At 34.2% G+C, this 23,389-nt stretch overlaps 2 protein-coding genes and 1 long non-coding RNA gene across 3 annotated transcripts; 2 read left to right on the forward strand and 1 right to left on the reverse strand.

Moving 5' to 3' along the window:
- Positions 1 to 388: 388 nt before the first annotated feature.
- LOC149373940 (uncharacterized) lies at positions 389 to 21,947 on the reverse strand. The gene is made up of 2 exons (XR_016293230.1): positions 21,737 to 21,947; positions 389 to 728 (listed from the first exon to the last, which is right to left on the reverse strand). It is a non-coding gene; the product is annotated as an uncharacterized LOC149373940 (long non-coding RNA).
- LOC106640950 (uncharacterized) lies at positions 7,333 to 9,794 on the forward strand. The gene is made up of 2 exons (XM_089595262.1): positions 7,333 to 7,474; positions 7,946 to 9,794. The coding sequence occupies exon 2, from the start codon at positions 8,121 to 8,123 to the stop codon at positions 9,549 to 9,551; it is 1,431 nt and encodes a 476-aa protein (XP_089451388.1). The 5' UTR covers positions 7,333 to 7,474; positions 7,946 to 8,120; the 3' UTR covers positions 9,552 to 9,794.
- LOC149373941 (uncharacterized) lies at positions 13,722 to 14,864 on the forward strand. Its single transcript, XM_089595269.1, has 2 exons — positions 13,722 to 14,296; positions 14,465 to 14,864. The coding sequence occupies exons 1-2, from the start codon at positions 13,795 to 13,797 to the stop codon at positions 14,797 to 14,799; spliced, it is 837 nt and encodes a 278-aa protein (XP_089451395.1). The 5' UTR covers positions 13,722 to 13,794; the 3' UTR covers positions 14,800 to 14,864.
- Positions 21,948 to 23,389: the final 1,442 nt, after the last annotated feature.

The raw sequence follows: 23,389 nt of genomic DNA on the forward strand, positions 1-23,389 counted from the left end.
GAGCTTGCACAGCGGCGGTTCCGCTCCAGCGGAAGTGGACCCGCAGCGCTTGGCCCTTCTCTCGTGGGGGAGGGAGCAGGAGAGAGGGTTTGCGATGATCCGTCGCTCGATAGAGGATATGCAGCGAGAAAATGGAAAAAAAGAGAAAGAGAGAGACAGAGCGAGGTAAGGTGGGGAGGCCGCGAGGGGGTGGGAGGCACAGAGCTCCGTCCGCTTCAATCTGTGCCACCTTGGGTGGTATGTAGGTATGTACGTGTGTTGCACGCGATGCGATTAGCGGTGCGGATCTCCCCCTACAGGGATCCCTTCCTGCCGCTGGAACAGTGGCACAGGCCTATCATGATGTATCCACGTGAAGAACAGGCGGAGGGAGATCTCTTTGTCGCTCTTTTAATTTTTTTTTTTTTTTTTTTTTTTCGTGTCTATTGGTCCATTCGGTGAGTTTGACAGGTGACTGCCACTAGACTGGATATGATCGATCACAGTGCCCAACACTTGCGCGCATCTTGAGGGCACACTATTTTTTTTATTTATTTTTTTTTTTACGACTATCGATGTCGTGCACGTGCGATCCTGGAGATTTTTCTCTTGGTCCGTCTGGCTCCCTTCTTCTTTAATCCTCGCAAGCTTTTCTCTCCCTGTCTCGCGGTGGAAGTCTTCCTTCCGGTTCCCTTGACCTTCCTCTTGCTGTTGATGTGCAGGGTCTTAGTGCAGCCACTTTCGGCGACCTTGAAAATCAAATGAAAAGCGTCGTCAGTAGTGTCAGGGATTTCGTGGAGTATATATTTTTGTGTTCAGTGCACGTGCACGTGTGCTGATTGTACGAATACATGTATTTTCTAGGTGCATATTATTTTCTAATTATTATTTTCCTTGACTTATTGTATCAAAAACCAATTAAAAAATGAAAAATACTGCAACATTTTTGCTTCTTATCATATTCGGCGAGTCAAGATCATGGTTCCTGGTCAAGGAATTGCAGTAGATTAGGTGTTTTTGATAGTTTAGGTTAAAAAATATCCACCAATATCTAGATTTGGACAAAAACCTGACATTTTTTAATGATTCTCATGTTTATTTCACTTTAGTAAATAAAAGTAACATTTGCTAGTCAGAGTATTGTAGAAAAGGACGTATTTATTAGCATATTGTCAAAAACTTGAAAAAACTAGAAGTTTTTGCAAAAACTTTTTATCTTCAATACATCTATAACTAAAGTTAGGTTTCTAGGTTAAAATGTCATATAAAATTAACTTACTATTGCCATAAATAGTAAAAACTATCAGGTAAGTAAGTTTTTTTTCAAATCCATCAGTATGCTATCAAAAACGAAAAACAATTGTCATGCTGTACGAGTGATTTTTGAGTCTTGTCCAGTTTTTGGATCAAGATACAGATTACTAATTTGTTGATTTATAAATTGTTATAATGATTAAGGCACAAAACGGATCCTTCCTCCCATCCTTTTATTTTGCTCACATAACCTTTACAAAAAATTAAGGTTAGGTTTTTGGGCTGTAACCCAAAAAAATCTTCAAAAACCCTTTTAAAATTTAAAGTAAGGATTTTATTCAAACTTTGTACCTGCTAATAAATTTTTTGCCCTTTTCCTCATATCTATGGGCTAAACCCAAACTATTAGCTAAAAAAAAAAAAAAAAAAAAAAAAAAAAAAAAAAAAAAAAAAAAAAAAAAAAACCCACCGTTTTCAATACTAAAATACAAAATTAAAACTCATCGGCGTATCGATCCTCGGTAAGTGTCCCTCCCCTTGCATCCAATTTCCAGAGCGCGAAACTGTTGAATACCCCAGTCAAGAGTCCCTTAAGATGCTGCTTCGATAGGTCAGGAGATCCTCGACCGCTCTACATCGCGAATCCATTACGCGGAAGGAGAAGAAAAAGCCCAGAAGTGGCGAGGGAGGGGGCCGCAATTTACGGCTCAGTTGTTCGACTCGGACTTTTTGTATACACCCTATCGCGCCAAAATACAACCACACATACGTATATACACATGGTATAGGTTCACCAAAGGGGTGATCTTAAAAAAAAAAAAAAAAAAAAAAAAAAAGCACAAAAAGCTATCGTTTTGGCGGCCAAGGGCAAAAGATGACTTTTATCTTTTTCTCCAGCGAGAGATAAGAAGACGGGAGACGGGTATGTATGTGCCTTATCACAGGAGCAGACGATGGATAAACACAAAAAACAGGGCATTGTTCGAGGATAAAAGATCATTGATCATTTTCTCGGCTCTTTTTTTTTTTTTTTTTTTTCTGGCGTACTGATCGGTTAAAAGGCCGCTTTATGGAATCTGGGTCACAATAGAAGTGGCGGCGATCCATAGCCTCACTCAAAGTTGAGCTGTGGATCTTATTTTACACATATGTATGTATACATGTGGGTGGGTGCAATGTAATTAATAGGAGAGCGTAGGCAAGTACATTGAAATGCGACGCACCGGGAGTTGGTTATGTATAAACTATCTGTGTATATCACGAGCTCGAATTGTATACTGTACACTGGGTAAGGAGGGGGAGAGGGAGAAATCAATATCGGAGGGTTTCTCGCGTCTGCGTTTTCGAGGGGACGATTTTACTCCCGGAGGTGAGCACCAGGAGTTTCAAACCGTAGTGGGTCTTTTTATTGGATTGTGGACAAATAGCGGGAACATCGGTAAGGGAGACCAATAAAATTATTCACGACGAGTATAATCCTACCGATCAGGATAATCGAGACGTTTATTTTACGGATTTTTAAAGAAAATTATAATTTTCTTTTTTTTTTTTTTTTTTTTTCACATTCAATAAAGTGGTTTTTTGATGGGGAATTTTTTCATTCATCTCTACTCAAAATGCAACATCAAGAAAAATGAGTGTTATAGATTTTAGAAATATTAGTTTATTGTAAATTGTATGAAAATAAAAATTTAAATATATTTTTTTTAGAATTGTTTTCTCTTTCAAACTGTCAGATACTGTTTTTGCAAAAAACTTTTTTTTAATCGAAATATTATAAGCTGCATCGATTAAAAATTTTTTTAGCCCACAAATCATGCATTACGTTTTCAAGAAAAAAATTTGTATTGTGAAAAAAAAAAAAAAAAAAAAAAAAAAAATTAAAAATAGTGTCCGTGTCCAAGTTTCCAGGTGTATTATTTTTTTTATAAATTTTTTTCTTCAGCAATCACGAAAGAGAGAGAATAACGTGTAATAAACGTGCATTTTACGATCCAGAAGACCCGTGAGCTTGAGCGAATAAACATCCAGTGTTGGCCAACAGAGGGTAAGGAGAGAGAGTTGTTTTTCGCTATATACTCCAACTCTGGTGCAAAAGCTCAGACGAGCCAATTAAACGAGGTGTTGCGCGTACATGTGTGTGTACACACGGGCGCAATACTACCCGTGTCGGTGGAGAGTGCAATTACCCTCTTCTCGTCGCTCAGGCGGTGTTTATACACCCGCACAGCCAACCTAATTTGTAATTCAACGCCGAGCGCAAAGTTGGTAGGTACAAAGTGCGCGTCCATTCAACCGATGGACTCTGCATGGCTTTTCTCGTGTATATAAGCGCGAATGAAATTTCCGAAGGTGGTAAGTATCGAATGTTATTGGTGAAATTGTGTGGTCCTCCATCGAGGGGATCCTTCTTATTTTTAATGTCGGACTTTTACGAGATAATATATGCTTATGATCTCTGATATTTATCTCCTGAAGCACCTCAAAACAGAAAAAATTTTCGGTACGACATTATTTTTCATCTACGTACATGTCTCATGGATTTTTGTTTTTCCTATTTAGTTTTTATAAAATTATTGAATTACTTAATAATTTTAGTATTTAGTACTTATTGAATTATTTTACGATTTTACCACCAGCTCGAGAGATCCTGGAATCATTAATATATACATGATTTAACAGACTTGGACCCGAATACAAATTTTTTTTAGATGACTGCTTAAAACACTCTGCTTGACAACATTTTTTTTCCGGTAAAAACAATGAATGGTAATTTGAGAGTGTTAAAATTTTTATTTCAAATAATTTACAGTGAACTTTTATTCTAGAATTCATATGGCATTTATCTGCTTGAAAAATTTTTTATTTTCAATAGTTACAAGTAAACGATTTTTTCAGCAAAAAAATGCATTTAATTCAGGGAAAAAAAAATGTTTATAAATCTATTAAATGATCGTGCTCAAAAGTGCGTAATTTACACACTAAAGATGTGTAAGAGGATATTTTTCAAAGTTGGAATTCAATCATTTCATCTTTAAAATAAGTTTTAAAATTGTCAAATGGTTTTGATGATTACAAAAAATATTTTTTAGACTTTTTAACGTACTTTAAAAATATTTCCAGCACATTTTTAAACGATAGCCATAAGACAACTATTTTGGTCAAATTTACCATTTTTTTTAAATTCAACTTTGCTACATAAAGCGAATTAATTTCATTTTGGGTTATAACTATTTGCTACGAAATAGTAACATTCAACTAATTAAATTCAAGAGACAATAAAATTATTTATTTTTTTCAATTTTCCGGGAGACCATTCAATATATTATACCGAGTATCCATCAAAGATATATGTACACTGAGTAATGCAGGCGCACGATAATTCATCACTCACGTGAAGAAACGAAAATCACAATGAATTCGCGGATTATTAGATTAGCACCTGAATGACGTCGTATCGTCGCCATACTGTATATATTTTATATGCCATCGTCATAACAACGGCGCGAGAGCAGCTTGATAATGGTACAGTGACAGGAATATAGCGTGGGAAGCGATAATAATAACTACGCGAGAGAGAGAGAGAGAGAAAGAGATTTCTCAATTATAAAGCTATTGTACGGCAGACAATGACGATTATTCAGTGTGTGTATATATATTCGTACACATATATACTCAAGTGCTGACGCTGCAGGAGAGGGAATTTAATTTTTCGTTATACAGTGCCCACGTGTGAGCGAGTGTGCGTGAGTGTGTTGGTCACTTTTGAGCGCGAAATGCTGAGCCTGGCGGGTAAAATAAAATTAATTTCGTTTAGGCGAACAATCAGAAAAGAGAAGAAAAAAAAACAAATAAATGGCACGTAATGCATTCACTGTGAATTCAAGTGTGTATGTGTCTGTGTGTTTTTTTTACATAAAACGTAACAGTAGGATCAATAACAATGGAATTTATCAACAATTTTACTAAAAACTATTAACATATAAAAGGATTGGTATCACAGATTTGGCACTTAAAAGGGGGTGAGGATATTTTTGGCGAAAAATGTTGACTGGAAGAAAATTCTTAGAATCAAGAAAATATTTACTAGAATAGTTCCTACCAAACAATTTATCTCGAAATCAGATATTATTTTCTTACATCAACAAAAAAAAAAGTTCTTCATGTAAAAAATATTATCATGTTTCAAGAGAATATATGCTCACTTGGTAGTATTTTCTTGATTAAAGAAGTTTTATCTTTTGGTGATTTAAAACTATGCAGATTCCATAGAGCTAAAGTTAAATGTAGTTGCTAAACGGTTGATTTAATTATAAATTATTTATTTATTTGTTTAATGAAAACGTAAATTTTTTTTCTACGAAGCAAAAGTCTATTTGTCGCATCGTTCTCAGCCGAATTAAAAGTCAAGTGTAAATATAGGTCATTCCTTCGTTGTACACACGTATATTATAACGTCGTATATAAAGTTCCCAGCAAGCCTGAACGGTGAGAGATAAAGTTGAAAAAAGAGCTCAACACTCGCATTTTTTTCGCCCCCGTTGTTGTTTTTTTCTTTCTTTTTTTTTTGCTCATGTACTTGTATTTCACAAAGGTATCCCGAAGCACATCGATGGAAAATAAAAAAATAAAAATGTTAGGCCCACGACAGCAGTAGCAAGCTCAGCATTTTACAAAAAATTTTTTGGCTCTTCGATCCTTTCATTTCATTTTTATGATTTTCCTTTTTGGTGGAGCATTCGATTCAAAAGGAGTCCAGTTGAAGGAAAATCAGGTTATCATCGATACTCTACTTACATTGATCTATTGAAACGTCCAAAAGGGACGCGCTCACGCGCTGGAGGATTCGATGAAAAGGAAGAAGAAGGACGAATATGTATTTTTTTTCAGTCGAAAGGAAAACATTTCAAGAGACTAAAACTAGACGCGCCGTTGGAACATTTAATATTGCGTAAGTGTGTAATCCGTCCGCGTCAGTATGCTATACTTTCAATTTGCAGCGGCTGCTGAATCAGCCTATTGGCTCAGTATGCAAGTGTACGTGTAACGAGTGTTTGTACAGTGCCAAGTACATATTACATTCTCTTGAAATAAGACATTTTTCTTCAATCTCTCATATATGTATATTAGACTTGATGACAATAATGTTAGCACGTCAAAAGGAGTCTTCTAATGTTTCAAACAGATGCTGTTATGAAAAAAAAAAAAAAAAATAATAAAAAAAATCGTTTCAGACACAGACGTTTTGTAAAAAGACGAATAAATTTTTTTTAATGGAATATGTGATCAAAGCTTCCGCATTAAACGTTTTGAGGACTCTTTCGAGTGGCATGTAAACTCGTGTATATGAAAAAATCGACAAAAATATGCCATGGTTGTCCCCGAATACAATTTTTTTTTTTGAGGCACTACCTTAAAATCAGACTCTTTTATATCACAATCTCATGTACTGAGAGGAAATAAATCATGAAAACATGGGTTTTAGTGGAGGTAACACCGTTTCTCTGCGATTTACATACTATTTATGTTGTGTTGATGATTTTTCTCACATAGCACATGACATTCCAATTAAAATAAGTCCAGTTGCAATATTGATTTCAAAAACGGAATATTTGTTATAGATTTCCTACTATGCTTTGGACTGTGAAGTGTAATTTTTTTACCGAATATTTTTTAAGAACTTTTCTTGTGGATTTACGTTAAAAACTTGTCTCATCGTATACTTTGAGATTCAAGTTTAGGATAGTTTTAATACTATAAACATTTTTTTTTTTTTTTCAATAATACGATGCATAACGGCTTTTGTCAGGCCAACGTTGCCAAGAAGCACCACGTCCAAACTTTCTGACTATACATACGTCTTAGAGTCATTATTGTACTATTAACATTTTTTAGCTTACTGTGGACGGATACAGAAATAACGTCATATATTGTAGTATCAGTAGCATTTGAGCCTTAAGTTGTACACGATGACGTTTTTCATTTATCCACGATACGAAAAATTTCAATATGATATTCCTCTTTGCAGTGGTATACAATATAATAGTACAAAGCCTATTTTTTTACTAGTTTCCATATTAATAAGTCAAAATAAATTCATATGTTCGTTGAAGTGCAAGGCAACGCCTATTACACCAGAGACAAGATTAAACAGGAGTACCAAACCAGACACAACGTGTATTTGGACAAGACAATAAATATTTATCAACATCCGTTGGTTTGAAACCTAGACGCAGAAATAGTAAGTTATCATTTTAAATTAAAATAACCTGCTGTGATTGTACAAAACACCGTAAATAATACCTCGGAATGCAAAAAATACCCAGAGTATGTTGTAACACACAGATTTTCTACATCTCCATTTCTTTCTTTTTACATTTTACGTTTTATACTATAGAGTTACGATAAGTTTTGCTTTTACTGAGATTGTAGAACTAATCGTTGAACATTTACTCTTTTGTAATCGACAGAACAGAAGGACTTTGCATTTACTTATATGAACTGATAAAGATCCACTTGGGCATTTCCATTAGGACGTAATTATATGCATTACACATGAAATTAAGTTTTTCGCTATACTACATAGGCAGTAAGAACAAGAAAATAGTACTCCATCCAATACGTCTAAGAGAAAAAATTAAAAATATATAAACGTATCAATTCGTTCTTATACTTTCTGTTCAAATAATTGATTTTTCTATTCTATTTATAGACAAAAAAGCAACGTATCCAGTTCCTCAACAATAAACGACAGTTACTGTAGTAAACGAACCAGAGACAACGAAGCTACCAATAAGGTTATAAAAATTTTTTCTTCGTGTTTGTCACACATCGAAGTCCAACTATTTATCAACTGTTCAGGGGCCATTATTAACGGAAATTCAACCATGAAAACGGCACTGAAGAGCACCTGTACGAGACTTTGCGAGATCTGTGGTAAATTATCTGCCAATCTTACACATTTTAAAGCACACCAACTCGTTCACACGGGCGAGAAACCCTTCGAGTGTTCGATTTGTTTACAAACGTTTAGTCAAAAAATGTCCCTTATAAGACACAAACAAACTCACACGGGGACAAAACCCTTCAAATGCGCAGATTGTTCTAAAACATTTGGGTACAGAGATACTATCATAAAACACATACGAACTACTCACACAGAGGAGACACTATTTGAGTGCATAGTATGTCAAAAAGGTTTTAAATCTTCTGGTGAACTGACAAAGCACAAGAGGACCCACACGGGGGAGATACCTTTCAAGTGCTCAGTGTGTCAAAAAAGTTATAAATCTTCAGTTAATTTCTTAACGCACATGGGGACCCACACTGGCGAGAAACCCTTCAAGTGCTCTTATTGTTCTAAAACATTTAGCAAACAAACGAATCTCGCACTACATAGACGGACCCACACAGGGGATAAATCCTTAAACTGCGCAGTATGTCAAAAAGATTTTGCATATTCAAGTGTCTTCATAAAGCACATGCGGATTCACACAGGAGAGAAACCTTTTCAGTGCACAGATTGTTCAAAATCTTTCAGCCTAAAAAGCACTCTGACGAGGCATATCCGAAGCCACTCGGGGGAAAAACCGTTTAAGTGCCTAACGTGTGAAAAAAGTTTTACAGTATCTGGTAACCTCGCAAAGCACATGATGAATCACACGGGCAAGAAACCTTTCGAGTGCTCAACTTGTTCTAAAACATTTAGTCAAAAATCCAATCTCATAATGCACTTACGGACTCACACAAGGGAGAGACTCTACAAGTGCTCAGTATGTCAAAAAGGTTTTAAAACTTCTAGTGATCTTGTAAAGCATACGTGGACCCACAAAGAGGAAAAACCCTACAAGTGCGCAAATTGTCCAAAATCTTTCGGACTAAAAAGCAGTCTTAGTATTCATATGCGCGTCCACACTGGCATACCTTACGGTACTTGTACCATCTGCCAAAAGCCATTTGTGTACTCGAGTAATCTTATAGTACACATGAGGACCCACACGGGGGAGCGACCCTACAAGTGCTCGGTGTGTCAAAAAGGTTTCACATCTTCTGGTTCACTGGCAGATCACATGCGGACCCATACCGGGGAAAAACCATATAAGTGTGCAGATTGTCCAAAATCTTTTGGGCAAAAAGGTACTCTCAAAGTTCACATGCGTATCCACACAGGCATACCTTACGGTATTTGTACCATCTGTCAAAAGCCATTTATGCACGCGAGTAGTCTTAAAAAGCATATGAGGACCCATGCGAGGAAAAACTCTTCAAGAAAATCCAGTAAAAGTACACGAAAACAGATGATGATCATAAGAATATAGATTAGATTAGATTAGATTAGATTAGATTTCTTTATTAGTGGCTATAGACTTAGGGCCCAAAGTAGCGATAGCTAAGTAGATTATACAATTTGATAAATGAAAGCATAGATTAATAATCGTAGTTAAATGAGATCAAATTGAAGTACAATTTTATAAAAGAAAAAAGCTACTTACTTGAGGTAGTTACAAAAATCTAAATTTTAATAGAGTATAAATAATTGTACAACAATAACCATTTGTGAATAAGAAAATAGACGAAACCAATTGACGTTAAAAAAGTATTGTGGTCACAGAAGTACCATCGCCATCGAAGCTATTTTGCGGCTCGAAAAACCATATACTTATAACAGCCTCGGTTGGATGGCGCTAGTGTGCGAGGAGTTGGAAGACGCCTTGAGATAGGAAAAACCTTTTTTTGGCGTTAAAGAGTTACAATTCATTCAGACATATTTGATTTACACGGGAAAAACTCTAATTCCTTAAAAAATCTGTACACAATAGTTTTGCTCTTACAAGATGCATGAAGCATGGATGTATTTCATTGTATCAATTATTTTATTCAATCAATGATGCATGTAATATGTTTTAGTTTAACAATGTCTAATGATTTCTTATCGACAAACTTTTCAGTAAAATTAAGTTTTTCAAAAAAAATTGTTTTTGATAATCCATTTAAAACTGACATATAGACTGAAAAGTAGTTTTTGCAGGTACTGTGGTAAGTTAAAAAAAAATTGATGTTTATAAATGTGTGTATGCTAAAAAAAAAAAAAAAATTAACATTTCATTAAAAAACTCAATACCATAAATTCGTACACTAATTGTAATTGTTTATTAGATATCAAAAATCATGGAGAAAAAATGATAATATGAATGGATGAATCAGAAAATTAGAAAGCTACGTTTCTTAAATTGAAAACACTATAGGACAGAGTTAATTGTAAAACAGATTTTTTATTCTACATAAACAATTTTCGAATGTGTATAATAAACAACAATACTTACAAGTTTAGATTCCATACAAAAATAATATATGTACGTGTAACAGCGTGTAATGCTATTTTACCTGTACGTGTTACCTTAAACGAACCTTTTAATTTAAGCTGAATTATTGTAAGTTTGATTCAAAATCTTTAAATCTAAGTCTATGTATGTAAATTTGCATTATTGAATAAATTCTATTTAGTAAAATAAATATAAGTCCCAATTTCTTTAATAACTGATGCGCTAGTAAACAAAAACTTAGTAAAAAGGCCTTTTGAGTCCGTACATAAATCGGAATAATACTAATATAAGCAGAATAAATAAGCAATTGAAGTCTATTTTTTTGTCAATTGCAAAAAATCGTCTTTAAAAAAAAATCAAAAGTACAAAATCTAAGGATAATACAACTTTTATTGTAAAACATCATTTCAAGCCATCTACATCGAAGAAGTGAGGATAAAAAAGACTGTCACCTCTATTATTTTTTGCGAAGAGGAGGCACATGTCATTTTTTATCCTTTAAACTTTGCTTCAATTTATTTTCTCGCATTGCGATCTATAAGACGCAGTGCTAACACTAAAATAGCTTTAACTCTAAAAGTAACTGAAAAACCTTTACAAATAAAATTTATATTTATACCTATTTTCATAAGAAATCTTTTAAAATTGTGAAAATTTTGTGTAAACCAAAAATGACATGTTCTTATTCTTTTTAGCGTTATTTTATCATTTTTTAGGAAAACGAAACTCTTGAATATGAATATTTAATTTATATATCCAATAATCATGACAATAAACAAATAATATTTTTCATAATCCGTAGTACCTCAAAGGACCCCTCGCTTGGTGTGGCACTAAGTGCCAAAGTCATCTTAACATACGACAAGGTCGAGCTCGAGTGTATTCACGAGAACCGTGAGAGAAAATTACTACATCAGGTCGTCAGAAAATCGTTAGTTGAGTAAATAGTCTTAAAACATGTTGACAAGTTTGTAGTAAGTTCATGTAATATCATATCTTTTAGGGAAGGAGATAAAAGATGTATAAAGACGAGACGATTTTCGCACTCTGTCAAAAAAATATGTCATTGATACATCTAGTATATGGATTTTATGCATTTTACACCTCACTTGGGCCAGTAATTTTGATGTAGCGGGCGGTTACAATAATCAGTTTTGGGGCTAGATGTGGCTTAAAATTTTTATCAGTACACAGAGGAAGAAACAATAGTAATTTTTATCGTAAAACTATTCAATACATGGAAAAGTTTAAACGCCCTTCAGAAATGAGAAAAAAATTGAATTTTATTAGAAGGATGTTTTCCTGTTTAAATTAATTATTTTTATAATATAAGAAATTAAAATTGTATTTCGAGAGACTATTTACTACTGCAGTAAATATTTTCTAAAGGTTAGGAAAATTTTTTTGATTTATACTATAATTTTTTTCATGCATCATAAACCTACCGTCTCGCCTGATGACAATAATGTGAGCACATCTACAGTAGTCTTCTAATTTCTCGAAAAACAGCTGTGATAAAAAAAACCATTAGTTGCAGACTAAAACTCTAAGTGAAAAAATGAACAAATTTTTTTTTGTGATCCAAGTTCTTATTTACAATTCTTCGACGACTCTTCTCAGTAACGCGCAAACTCGTGCCTAGTACGACAACATGTAAGTATTTCATCAAATTTTTCCAGAAAATTTAATGGATTTTATTAGAGTGAACAATTTTAATTTCTCCATGATACGATGCATAATGGCTTTTGTCAGGTAAATTTTTCCCAGAAGCACAACCTTTCCAACTATACGTACGGCTTAAAGTCATTATTATACTATTAACATTTTTAAGCTTACTGTGGACAGATACAGAAATAACGTCATATATTGTAGTATCAGTAGCATTTGAGCCTTAAGTTGTACACGATGACGTTTTTCATTTATCCACGATACGAAAAATTTCAATATAATATTCCTCTTTGCAGTGGTATACAATATAATAGTACAAAGCCTATTTTTTTACAAGTTTCCGTACTAATAAGTTAAAATAAATTCATAAGTTCATAAAGGTGTAAGGCAAGACCTATAATATTAAAGATAAGATTAGATAGAACTACTAAACTGGATGTAACGTGTACTTGGACAAGGCACTTAATATTTAGCAACTGTCGGTTTGAAATCTAGACACAGAAGTAGTAAGTTTTTATTTTAAATTAAAATAACCTGCTATAATTGTACAAAACACAATAAATACCTCGTAATGCAGTAGATACAAAGAGTATGACGTGACACGTGGATTTTGACTTGGACATTTTTTTTTCCATTCTTCATTCATAACTGTAGGGTTACAACAAGTTTAGCTTTTACTGACGTTGTAGAACTAATAGTTGAACATTTACTTTTTTGTAATCGACAGAACAGAAGGACTTTGCATTTACTTATATGAACTGATAAAGATCCACTTGGGCATTTCCATTAGGACGTAATTATATGCATTACACATGAAATTAAGTTTTTCGCTATACTACATAGGCAGTAAGAACAAGAAAATAGTACTCCATCCAATACGTCTAACAGCAAAAATTAAAAATATAAAAACGTATAAATTCGTTGTTATACTTTCTGCTCAAATAATTGATTTTTCTATTCTATTTATAGACAAAAAAGCAACGTATCCAGTTCCTCAACAATAAACGACAGTTACTGTAGTGAACGAACCAGAGACAACGAAGCTACCAATAAGGTTATAAAAAGTTTTTCTTCGTGTTTGTCACACATCGAAGTCCAACTATTTATCAACTGTTCAGGGGCCATTATTAACGGAAATTCAACCATGAAAACGGCACTGAAGAGCACCTGTACGAGACTTTGCGAGATCTGTGGTAAATTATCTGCCAATCTTACACATTTTAAAGCACACCAACTCGTTCACACGGGCGAGAAACCCTTCGAGTGTTCGATTTGTTTACAAACGTTTAGTCAAAAAATGTCCCTTATAAGACACAAACAAACTCACACGGGGACAAAACCCTTCAAATGCGCAGATTGTTCTAAAACATTTGCGTACAGAGATGCTATCATAAAACACATACGAACTGCTCACACAGAGGAGAAACTCTTTGAGTGTATAGTATGCCAAAAAGGTTTTAAATCTTCTGGTGAACTGACAAAGCACAAGAGGACCCACACGGGGGAGAAACCCTTTATATGCTCAGTGTGTCAAAAAGGTTATACATCTTCCGTCAACCTCTTAACGCACATGGGGACCCACACTGGCGAGAAACCCTTCAAGTGCTCTTATTGTTTCAAAACATTTAGCCAAAAAACTAATCTTATATTACACAGACGAACCCATACTGGAGATAAATCCTTAAACTGCCCAGTATGTCAAAAAAATTTCACATACTCCAGTGTCCTCACAAAGCACATGCGAACTCACACAGAGGAAAAACCCTATAGATGTACAGATTGTCCAAAATCTTTTAGCCAAAATGGCAATCTCAGGAGGCACATGCAAACCCACACGGGTGAGAAACCGTTTAAGTGCCCAACGTGTGAAAAAAGTTTTACATTATCTGGTAACCTTAGAAGGCACATGGTGACTCACACGGGCGAGAAACCCTTTGAGTGCTCAACTTGTTCTAAAACATTTCGTCAAAAATCCAGTCTTATAATGCACTTACGGACTCACACAGGGGAGAAACCCTATAAGTGCTCAGTATGTCAAAAAGGTTTTACAACTTCTAGTGATCTTGTAAAGCATACGTGGACCCACAAAGAGGAAAAACCCTACAAGTGCGCAAATTGTCCAAAATCTTTCGGACTAAAAAGCAGTCTTAGTATTCATATGCGCGTCCACACTGGCATACCTTACGGTACTTGTACCATCTGCCAAAAGCCATTTGTGTACTCGAGTAATCTTATAGTACACATGAGGACCCACACGGGGGAGCGACCCTACAAGTGCTCGGTGTGTCAAAAAGGTTTCACATCTTCTGGTTCACTGGCAGATCACATGCGGACCCATACCGGGGAAAAACCATATAAGTGTGCAGATTGTCCAAAATCTTTTGGGCAAAAAGGTACTCTTAAAATTCACATGCGTATCCACACAGGCATACCTTACGGTATTTGTACCATCTGCCAAAAGCCATTTATGCACGCGAATAGTCTTAAAAAGCATATGAGGACCCATGCGAGGAAAAACTCTTCAAGAAAATCCAGTAAAAATACACGAAAACAGATGATGACCAGCAGAACATAGTGGTCATAGAGACGCCATTGGCATCGAAGCTACCTTGTACACAAAATGGTTTGAATCTTAGCAGATGCATGAAACATGGATGTTAGTTTATTGTATTAATCATTTTATTTAATTAATGGTGCATGTAAACTTTTTATTATTTTAAAAGTATCTACTGATTGTATGTAGGTGCTAAAAAAAAAACCAACATTTCAGTCAAAATCTCAAAAGCATGAGTGTGTATACTAATTATAATTATTAATTAGATATAAACAATTATAGGCAAAGAATGATAATATGAGTGGATGAATCAGAAAATTAGAAAACTACGTTTCTGAACTTGGAAATACCATAGTACATAATAAATTATGAGGCAGATTTTTTATTCTTTAGACACATTTTTCGAATCTGTATAACAAACAAAAATACATGTCAGCTAAAATACCTGTTATGAAAAATTGTCATATTGAAATGCAATTGATATACATTTTTAGCTTCTATAAATAAAACAATGTATTAACGTGTAACAGCGTGTAATTCTATTTTACCTATCCGTGTTACCTCAAACGAACCTTTTAATTTAAGCTGAATTATTGTAAGTTTGATTCAAAATCTTTAAATCTAAGTCTATGTATGTAAATTTGCATTATTGAATAAATTCTATTTAGTAAAATAAATATAAGTCCCAATTTCTTTAATAACTGATGCGCTAGTAAACAAAAACTTAGTAAAAAGGCCTTTTGAGTCCGTACATAAATCGGAATAATATTTATTTTTTTTGTTAATTCAAAAAATCGTCTTTAAAAAAAAATCAAAAGTACAAAATCTAAGGATAATACAACTTTTATTGTAAAACATCATTTCAAGCCATCTACATCGAAGAAGTGAGGATAAAAAAGACTGTCACCTCTATTATTTTTTGCGAAGAGGAGACACATGTCATTTTTTATATTTTAAACTTTGCTCCAATTTATTTTCTCGCATTGCGATCTATAAGACGCAGTGCTAACACTAAAATAGCTTTAACTCTAAAAGTAACTGAAAAACCTTTACAAATAAAATTTATATTTATACCTATTTTCATAAGAAATCTTTAAAAATTGTGAAAATTTTGAGTTAACCACGTGGATTTTAAGAAAATTACGAGAAACATAATTCATTTCATATATCATATTCTGCGCATGCATGGATTAAAAAGATAAGTTCTTATTCTTTTAATCGATGTTTTATAACCATTTGGGCCAATGAAACTCTTGAATTTGAATATATAATTTAGATTTCCAATAATCATGACAATGAACAATAGTAATTTTTATCGTGAAACTATTCAATACATGTCAAAGTTTAAACGCCGTTCAGAAATGAGAAAAAATTGAATTTCATGAAAACGATATTTTTCTGTTTAAATCAATTATTTTTATAATATAAGAAATTGAAGTTGTATTTCAAGAGATTATTTACTACTGCAGTAAATATTTTCTGAATTCTAAAAAAATTTCTTCGATGTACTATAATTTTTTTGGGTGCATTATAAACCTATCACTTTGCCTGATGACAACAATAGTAGCACATCGACAGTAGTCTTCGAATTTTTCGGAAAAAAGTTGTTATAAAAAAAAAATAGTAGCAGACTTAGAATTTTAGTAAAAAATATAGGAAATTTTTTTTTTAGAGTATGTGATCAAAGCTCTTATTTGAAATGCTTCGATAACTCTTTTGAATTACCTGTGAACTCGTGCTTTGAACGACAACATATTATCGTTAAATTTTTCCAGAAAATTGAATGGGTTTTAATAGTGTTAACAATTTTAATTTCTCCATGATACGATGCATAATGGCTTTTGTCAGGCCAATTTTTCCCAGAAGCACAACGTCGAAACTTTCCGACTATACGTACGGCTTAAAGTCATTATTGTACTATTAACATTTTTAAGCTTACTGTGGACGGATACAGAAATAATGTCATATATTATAGTGTCAGTAGCATTTGAGCCTTAAATTGTACACGTTGACGTTTTTGATTTATCCACGACACGAAAAATTTCAATGTATTGTGACAATATATCTCTTTGTAGTGGTATGCAATTAAAAGTACAAAGCCTATTTTTTTACAAGTTTCCGTACTAATAAGTTAAAATAAATTCATAAGTTCATAAAGGTGTAAGGCAAGACCTATAATATTAAAGATAAGATTAGATAGAACTACTAAACTGGATGTAACGTGTACTTGGACAAGGCACTAAATATTTAGCAATTGTCGGTTTGAAATCAAGACACAGAAGTAGTAAGTTTTTATTTTAAATTAAAATAACCTGCTATAATTGTACAAAACACAACAAATACCTCAGAGTGCAACAAATACTTTGAATATATAATGTAACACGTGGATTTTCTATATCTCCATTTCTTTCTTTTTACATTCTACATTTTATACTATAGAGTTACGATAAGTTTAGCTTTTACTGAGGTTGTAGAACTAATCGTTGAACATTCAATTTTTTGTAATTGATAAAACAGAAGGACTTGAACAGTCTCTAAACGTACAATTTCTTTTTAATATTGAAATAAAAAATTTAATCATTGAAATAAAAAATTTTTTTTGCTCTATTCGTAGGAAAGACAGCAGTTAATCCAGAGTAATTGATTCCAACTACTTAACAATAAGCAACAGTAACTGTAGGAGAACAACCAGGGACAACAAATCTACCAATAAGGTTATAAAAATTTTTTCTTCGTGTTTGTCACACATCGAAGTCCAACTATTTATCAACTGTTCAGGGGCCATTATTAACGGAAATTCAACCATGAGATCAGCACTGAAGAGCACCTGTACGAGACTTTGCGAGGTCTGCGGTAAAACTTTTACCAGAGTTACATATTTTAAAGCGCACCAACTTATTCACACGGGCGAGAAACCCCTCGAGTGCTCATATTGTTCTAAAACATTTGGGCAAAAAAGTAATTTAATTAAACACATATATACTCACACGGGAGAAAAACCTTTTGGGTGCTCAGTTTGTCCAAAAAGTTTTAGAACCTCGACTGCCCGCAAAAATCACATGAGAACCCACACGGGAGAGAAACCCTACAAGTGCCCAGACTGTCCAAAATCATTCAGATACAGATACAATTTCACAACTCACATGCGTCTGCATACCGGCATACCTCATAGTACCTGTTCAATTTGTCAAAGGCCATTTACTAACCCGAGTAGTCACACCGCGCACATGAGGACTCATACGGGCGAAAAGCCTTTCAAGTGCTTGGATTGTCCAAAATCTTTTAGACAAAAAAACCATCTAACAACTCATATGCATGTCCACACTGGCATACCTTTTGGGCACTGTCCCATCTGCCAAAGGCCATTCTCTCACCCAAGCAGCCTTCGATTGCATATAAAGTCCCATACAAGGGAGAAACCCTTTAAATGCGCAAATTGTCCAAAATCTTTCGGACTAAAAAGTACCCTCAGGACTCACATGCGTGTCCACACTGGCATACCTTTTAGTCACTGCACCATCTGCCAAAAGCCATTTACGTACTTGAGTAATCTTATAGTACACATGAGGACCCACACGGGGGAGCGACCCTACAAGTGCTCGGTGTGTCAAAAAGGTTTCAAATATTATAATAACCTCATAAGCCACATGAAGACCCATACAAGCGAGAAACCTTACAAGTGCTCAGATTGTCCAGAATCTTTCAGCCAAAAAATCAACTTAACAACTCATATGCGCGTCCACACCGGCAAACCTTGTAGTACCTGTTCAATTTGCCAAAAGCCATTCACTACCTCAGGAAGTCTTACAGTACACATGAGGTCCCACACGGGGGAGCGTCCCTACAAGTGCTCGGTGTGTCAAAAAGGTTTCACATCTTCTGATAAACTCACAAAGCACAATAGGACCCACACAGGGGAGAAACCCTATAAGTGTGCAGATTGTCCAAAATCTTTTAGCCAAAATGGCAATCTCATGAAGCACATGCACCTCCACACCTAAAAAACACAAGAGGACCCGCACATACAAGCGAGCGCTTCCACGTTTGCTTGGTACATCAATAAGGTTTTAGATCTGCTGGTGACCTCACAAGTCTTAAGAGAACTCATACAGAGGAAAACCCTTCGAGTGCTTAGTATATCGAAGTTTCAGCCGAACCAGTCATTTCACAAGGCACAAGTGTCAAGTTTGAAACAAGCGATGGTCACAAGAAGTTTTGACACATATTTTGTCTATATATCTGTGGGTCTCGTCTTAATAAGAAATAGTGCCTCAACATGACAAGATTCACATGGAATGTAATACCAACTACTATATGGTGAAGTTTTCAAGTTTTACAAGATTCGTTATTATAAGAACATTAGTATATTATTGTTAGACACGGCTTGTTATACTCAAAAAAATTGAGTCTTTTAAGAAAGTATAAAAAACTGTATCTTTGCTCTCAAAGAGTTAGTTACAAGTTACAATCGATTAAGACATACTTTAGTCTTTAAGATACAATTGCCTTTCTTTTAAAAATCTATACACATAAAGCATGTTTACTTCTAATACATACGTTTAGTATGCATTTAATGTTAATGAATCAAATATTTTATACAATTAATAATGCATGAAATTTGAAAGAAAATGCTTTTAATAATAAATTCAGTTTGACGTATACTAAAAAAAAAAAAAATATTATATTCAATATCTCAACAGCATATTATGTACCAATTGTAATTATTTATTAGATATAAGAAAGCAGAGGTAAATAATAATAATATGAACAGATGTATTAGAAATCCACAGTAATCAGAAAGAAAAAAAAAGTGTATGATAAAGTTAAATTTAGGAACAATAATTTTGAAGAACTGGCTGTTCCTTAAGAATTGAAAACACTGTAGTGAAAGTAACACATGGGATAGATTTTTTTTCTACAAGCATTTTTTGCATATGTATAGCAAAATAATAATAAATGTGAACTAAATTATATTTTATGAAAAGTTGTAACAACGAAAAAATTATATGTATAATATTTATGTTCCATTAACCAAGATAGTTTATTCACGTGTAACAGCGTGTAATTCTGTTACCTATATATGTACTACCTTAAACGAACTTTTCAATTTTAGCTGAGTTATTGTATCTTCAAATCTAAGTCTGTATAGGTTAATCTTCATCATTGAATAAACGCTATTTGAAGAAATAAATGAAAGTACAGTTCACTTTTATATTCACACGTTTACTCGCTGACTCCCGATTTCATTAATAACTGATGCGGTAGTAAAAAAATAGTTGGTTGAGTCCGTACATAAATTGACAGTAAACTTATGTGGTAGAGCAAATATGCAATCCAAGTCCATTTTTTCTGTCAATTGCAACTAATCGACTGTTAAAAAAAAAATAAATAAATAAAAACTAGAAAATATTACCATTTTTATAGTAAACCATCTTCCTCGAAGAAATGAGAAAAAGAATCTGTCACTTCGATTATGTTCTCCACTCACGGGTCGTAAATGTCATTTTTCAACCCTTAAACTTCTCTCTCAATTTATTTTCGCGCCGCGATCTTTGTGACACAGCACCAACACGATCTTACAAGCTGTTAAAAAAAAGATAAAAAACGGCGGGACGATTTTTGCACTCTCTGGAAAAAAAAAAAAAAAACCATAACAGCACTCAAAATATAATCGATATTCCGAGTATACGTGAGAGAAACATTCGGATTTTCGAAAATTGTACACACTGCGCTACGAATACATAGGTATATTAATACATGTCATGTCGGATCGGCGGATGTTGCGATTATATCATCATCTCTTCGTATGCGTATTGTGCGCGCTCCCGATGTAAATGTACGCTTAATCCGATAATAAAGAACTTACTGCCCTCTCTCTCTCTCTCTGTTACTCCCGTTCACGCGCACTCACCATGTGTGGATGAACAGTGCTATGGAATATATAGGTGGGGGATGAAGCTCCTCTTACAGAGATCAGCTTTTGACTATTTTTTTTTTTTTTTTTTTTTTCCAGTTGAATTAATGAAAAAGACAAAAGTTTTCTTACTATATATATATATGTATATTTTAACGAGACCATTTGGAAGAAGACGAGGGGTCCAATTAAATCTTATTCGGAAGAACCTTTTTTTTGTTCGTTATTATCTACATTCGAAACAATACATAAACCATATACATATGTACGAATCTCTTACGTAGGATAATGAGTTATTAATTCGAGTGATTATGACCAACGCGAGTGGGACGGAGAAGAAAAAAAAAAGAGGCAAAAAGCGCAACATCATCGTAAACAAAAGGAAGGTTGATTCGTGACTTTGTACAATGCACAAACGGCTAAAGAAGAAAAAAAAACAACAACTATTTTTCACTTGATTTCGGAGTATTTGCGTCGAGGGCAAGAAGAAAAAAAAAAAAAAAAAAAAAATCACTGGTAGTTACGAACGTGTTCCTCTCGAGATCCGATTTGCATTGACTTTCCTTTCAACCTTCGGTCCACGTATCCCCTTTAAGGATGAATAATAACGAGTTGGGTGAAGGGGGAGGGAAGAGGGCCCGCATCAATATTCATTTCAGAAAAGGAGGAAAGCTTCCTTCCGCTCGGGAAGATTGACTCGCCGAGGGCAGCTTCTTCGCAAGTCGATCGCCAATAATTTTTTTTTTTTTCCCCCCACTAAATCATTTTATGATTTAAAGTGTCGGAGAACTAGTTTCGGGAAAAAAAAAGTTTTTTTTTTTTAAATCCACCTTGTACGTGCCCGTACAGTCAGCCGGACGATTCTACTTAATGCAGCCAGCTGCGCTTCCTATGTTATTTATTAACGCACCCGCGCCCTCGGTTAACTTTTTTTCCTTTCGTTTCTCGTCTACCAAGTATTATCGTTTGACATCCTTTTTTTGCACGTTCACGCTATTTAAAAAAAAAAAAAAAAAAAAAATTGATTACAGAGCAAAAACAAACCGATCCTTCACTGGACGTATCCCTGTGATGGTTAACCAACTCTAAATGGTACGGAGAAACAGCACAATGGCACAAACACAACTTTGGATGAAAAAAAAAGAAAAATAAAAAAAAAAAGGATCCTTAAACCAGCAACAGCGCGGTCCGAGTGTGATACATGGTAACACTTGTGGCGCAGTCGATCCACCGTCGAGACGATCTCTGGCACTGGCTGCCGTGGCCGTCGTGCAAAACCGACTATGTGTACAAAATTGAACGAGAAGAGAGGAGTGCGGTATAGGGAGTAGGGGAGCTCGAGAGAGGAAAAGAGATGGTGCGCGCGTGTGGGCTGCGAAACGCTAGCGCAGCTGAAAAGCGCGATGGGAACGGCCGTTTATCTTCCGGCTGTCCGTCATGGGGTGGGAAAAAAAAAAAAAAAAAATTATTTTCGGGAGGATGAGGATTTGCTGGGACCCTTTTTTTCCTATTTATTTTACTCGGTGACTTTGGATTATGCAGGGGGAATAATAAATAAGGAGGGGGACGAGCTTTTGCCGAAGGGTATATATTCTATCGATGGGTATTCAATTGGAGTAGTTCTGTGGGATGTTTCGTTACCACGGAGCGATAAGTGTGGGTATCTGATTGTTTTTTCATGTAAAACAAGGCTCGAATCGAATACGAAAATGGTGCGTTTGTGCAAATGTTTAATTAGTTTTTCCCTCTGATTTGATGGTTCTACATGTTGAAAGAAAAAAAAAAATTTTATAGCACTAAAACCGAAATACGCTAAAAAATCAAGTTTTTTTTTCAATAATTTTGAATGAGCTGACTGTAGAAAAACGCTGGATGAGAATATGTTAAGTCAGAAAAAAAAAATTGCATAAAATGTTTTTTTACACATTTATACGTTGGAAAAAAATTCAGACTAACGTTTATTTAAATACAACCAAAAATATTCATTCAAACGTAATAAATATTAATTAAAATCATATAATATTAATTTAAATGAAATAAATTATTTCTTTATGCCATAATATTTAATCAATTAGCTAATTTTACTCAATAAATAGTTTTTTGTTTGTGTTAAAATAAATGGTTATTTGGATTAATGAAATTTTTTTTCAGTGTATTCATAAAACAAAATCCAACAATCAAATATTGCGTATTAATTAAAGAAAATTAATACACATGTTCATAAAAAAAAAGCAATGTTAACAGTAATGACTATTTTAAAAAAATGTAGCGGTCAAGGTTTTTGCTATTTGTTTTTCGATAGAAATCAAAAACAAAAATAAAATAATTTTGCATGATAAAATAGTGGCTTTATATCAGATTATAACGCAGAACAGTATTTTTTAATGGGGTTCATCACTTGTTCGTTTAATTTTACTACCTGATAAGAAAAAAAGCGTTTTAATCACATCCATTTGAAGCACCATTCGAAGCAAAGCTTGTCAAAAACAAAAAAAAAATCCTTGGTTTATTTTCCCCTCGCAGAATTAAAGCAAAAACCTGCACACCGTGAGCCACGTCGAACCTTCGTACGAAGCAATAATGTATTCCTCAATATAAATGCTAATTACTTCTAGATGGATCGAAAGAGCGGCATTCGATGATGATGAATATTAACATCGAGTACAATCTCTAGACTCGTGTTTCTCTATGTTTTTT

Source organism: Copidosoma floridanum, unplaced genomic scaffold (assembly GCF_036245765.1).
Source record: "Copidosoma floridanum isolate Cflo_tuat_1 unplaced genomic scaffold, Cflo_Japanese_pri ptg000025l, whole genome shotgun sequence".
NCBI classification, from domain to species: domain Eukaryota; kingdom Metazoa; phylum Arthropoda; class Insecta; order Hymenoptera; family Encyrtidae; genus Copidosoma; species Copidosoma floridanum.

Excerpts from the sequence above, each read along its gene's own strand:
- LOC106640950 (XM_089595262.1), top strand. The coding sequence starts at position 8,121 with ATGAAAACGGCACTGAAGAGCACCTGTACGAGACTTTGCGAGATCTGT.
- LOC149373941 (XM_089595269.1), top strand. The coding sequence starts at position 13,795 with ATGGGGACCCACACTGGCGAGAAACCCTTCAAGTGCTCTTATTGTTTC. Across the intron at positions 14,297-14,464 it reads TTCTAGTGATCTTGTAAAGC|ACATGAGGACCCACACGGGG; the intron begins ATACGTGGACCC and ends ATCTTATAGTAC.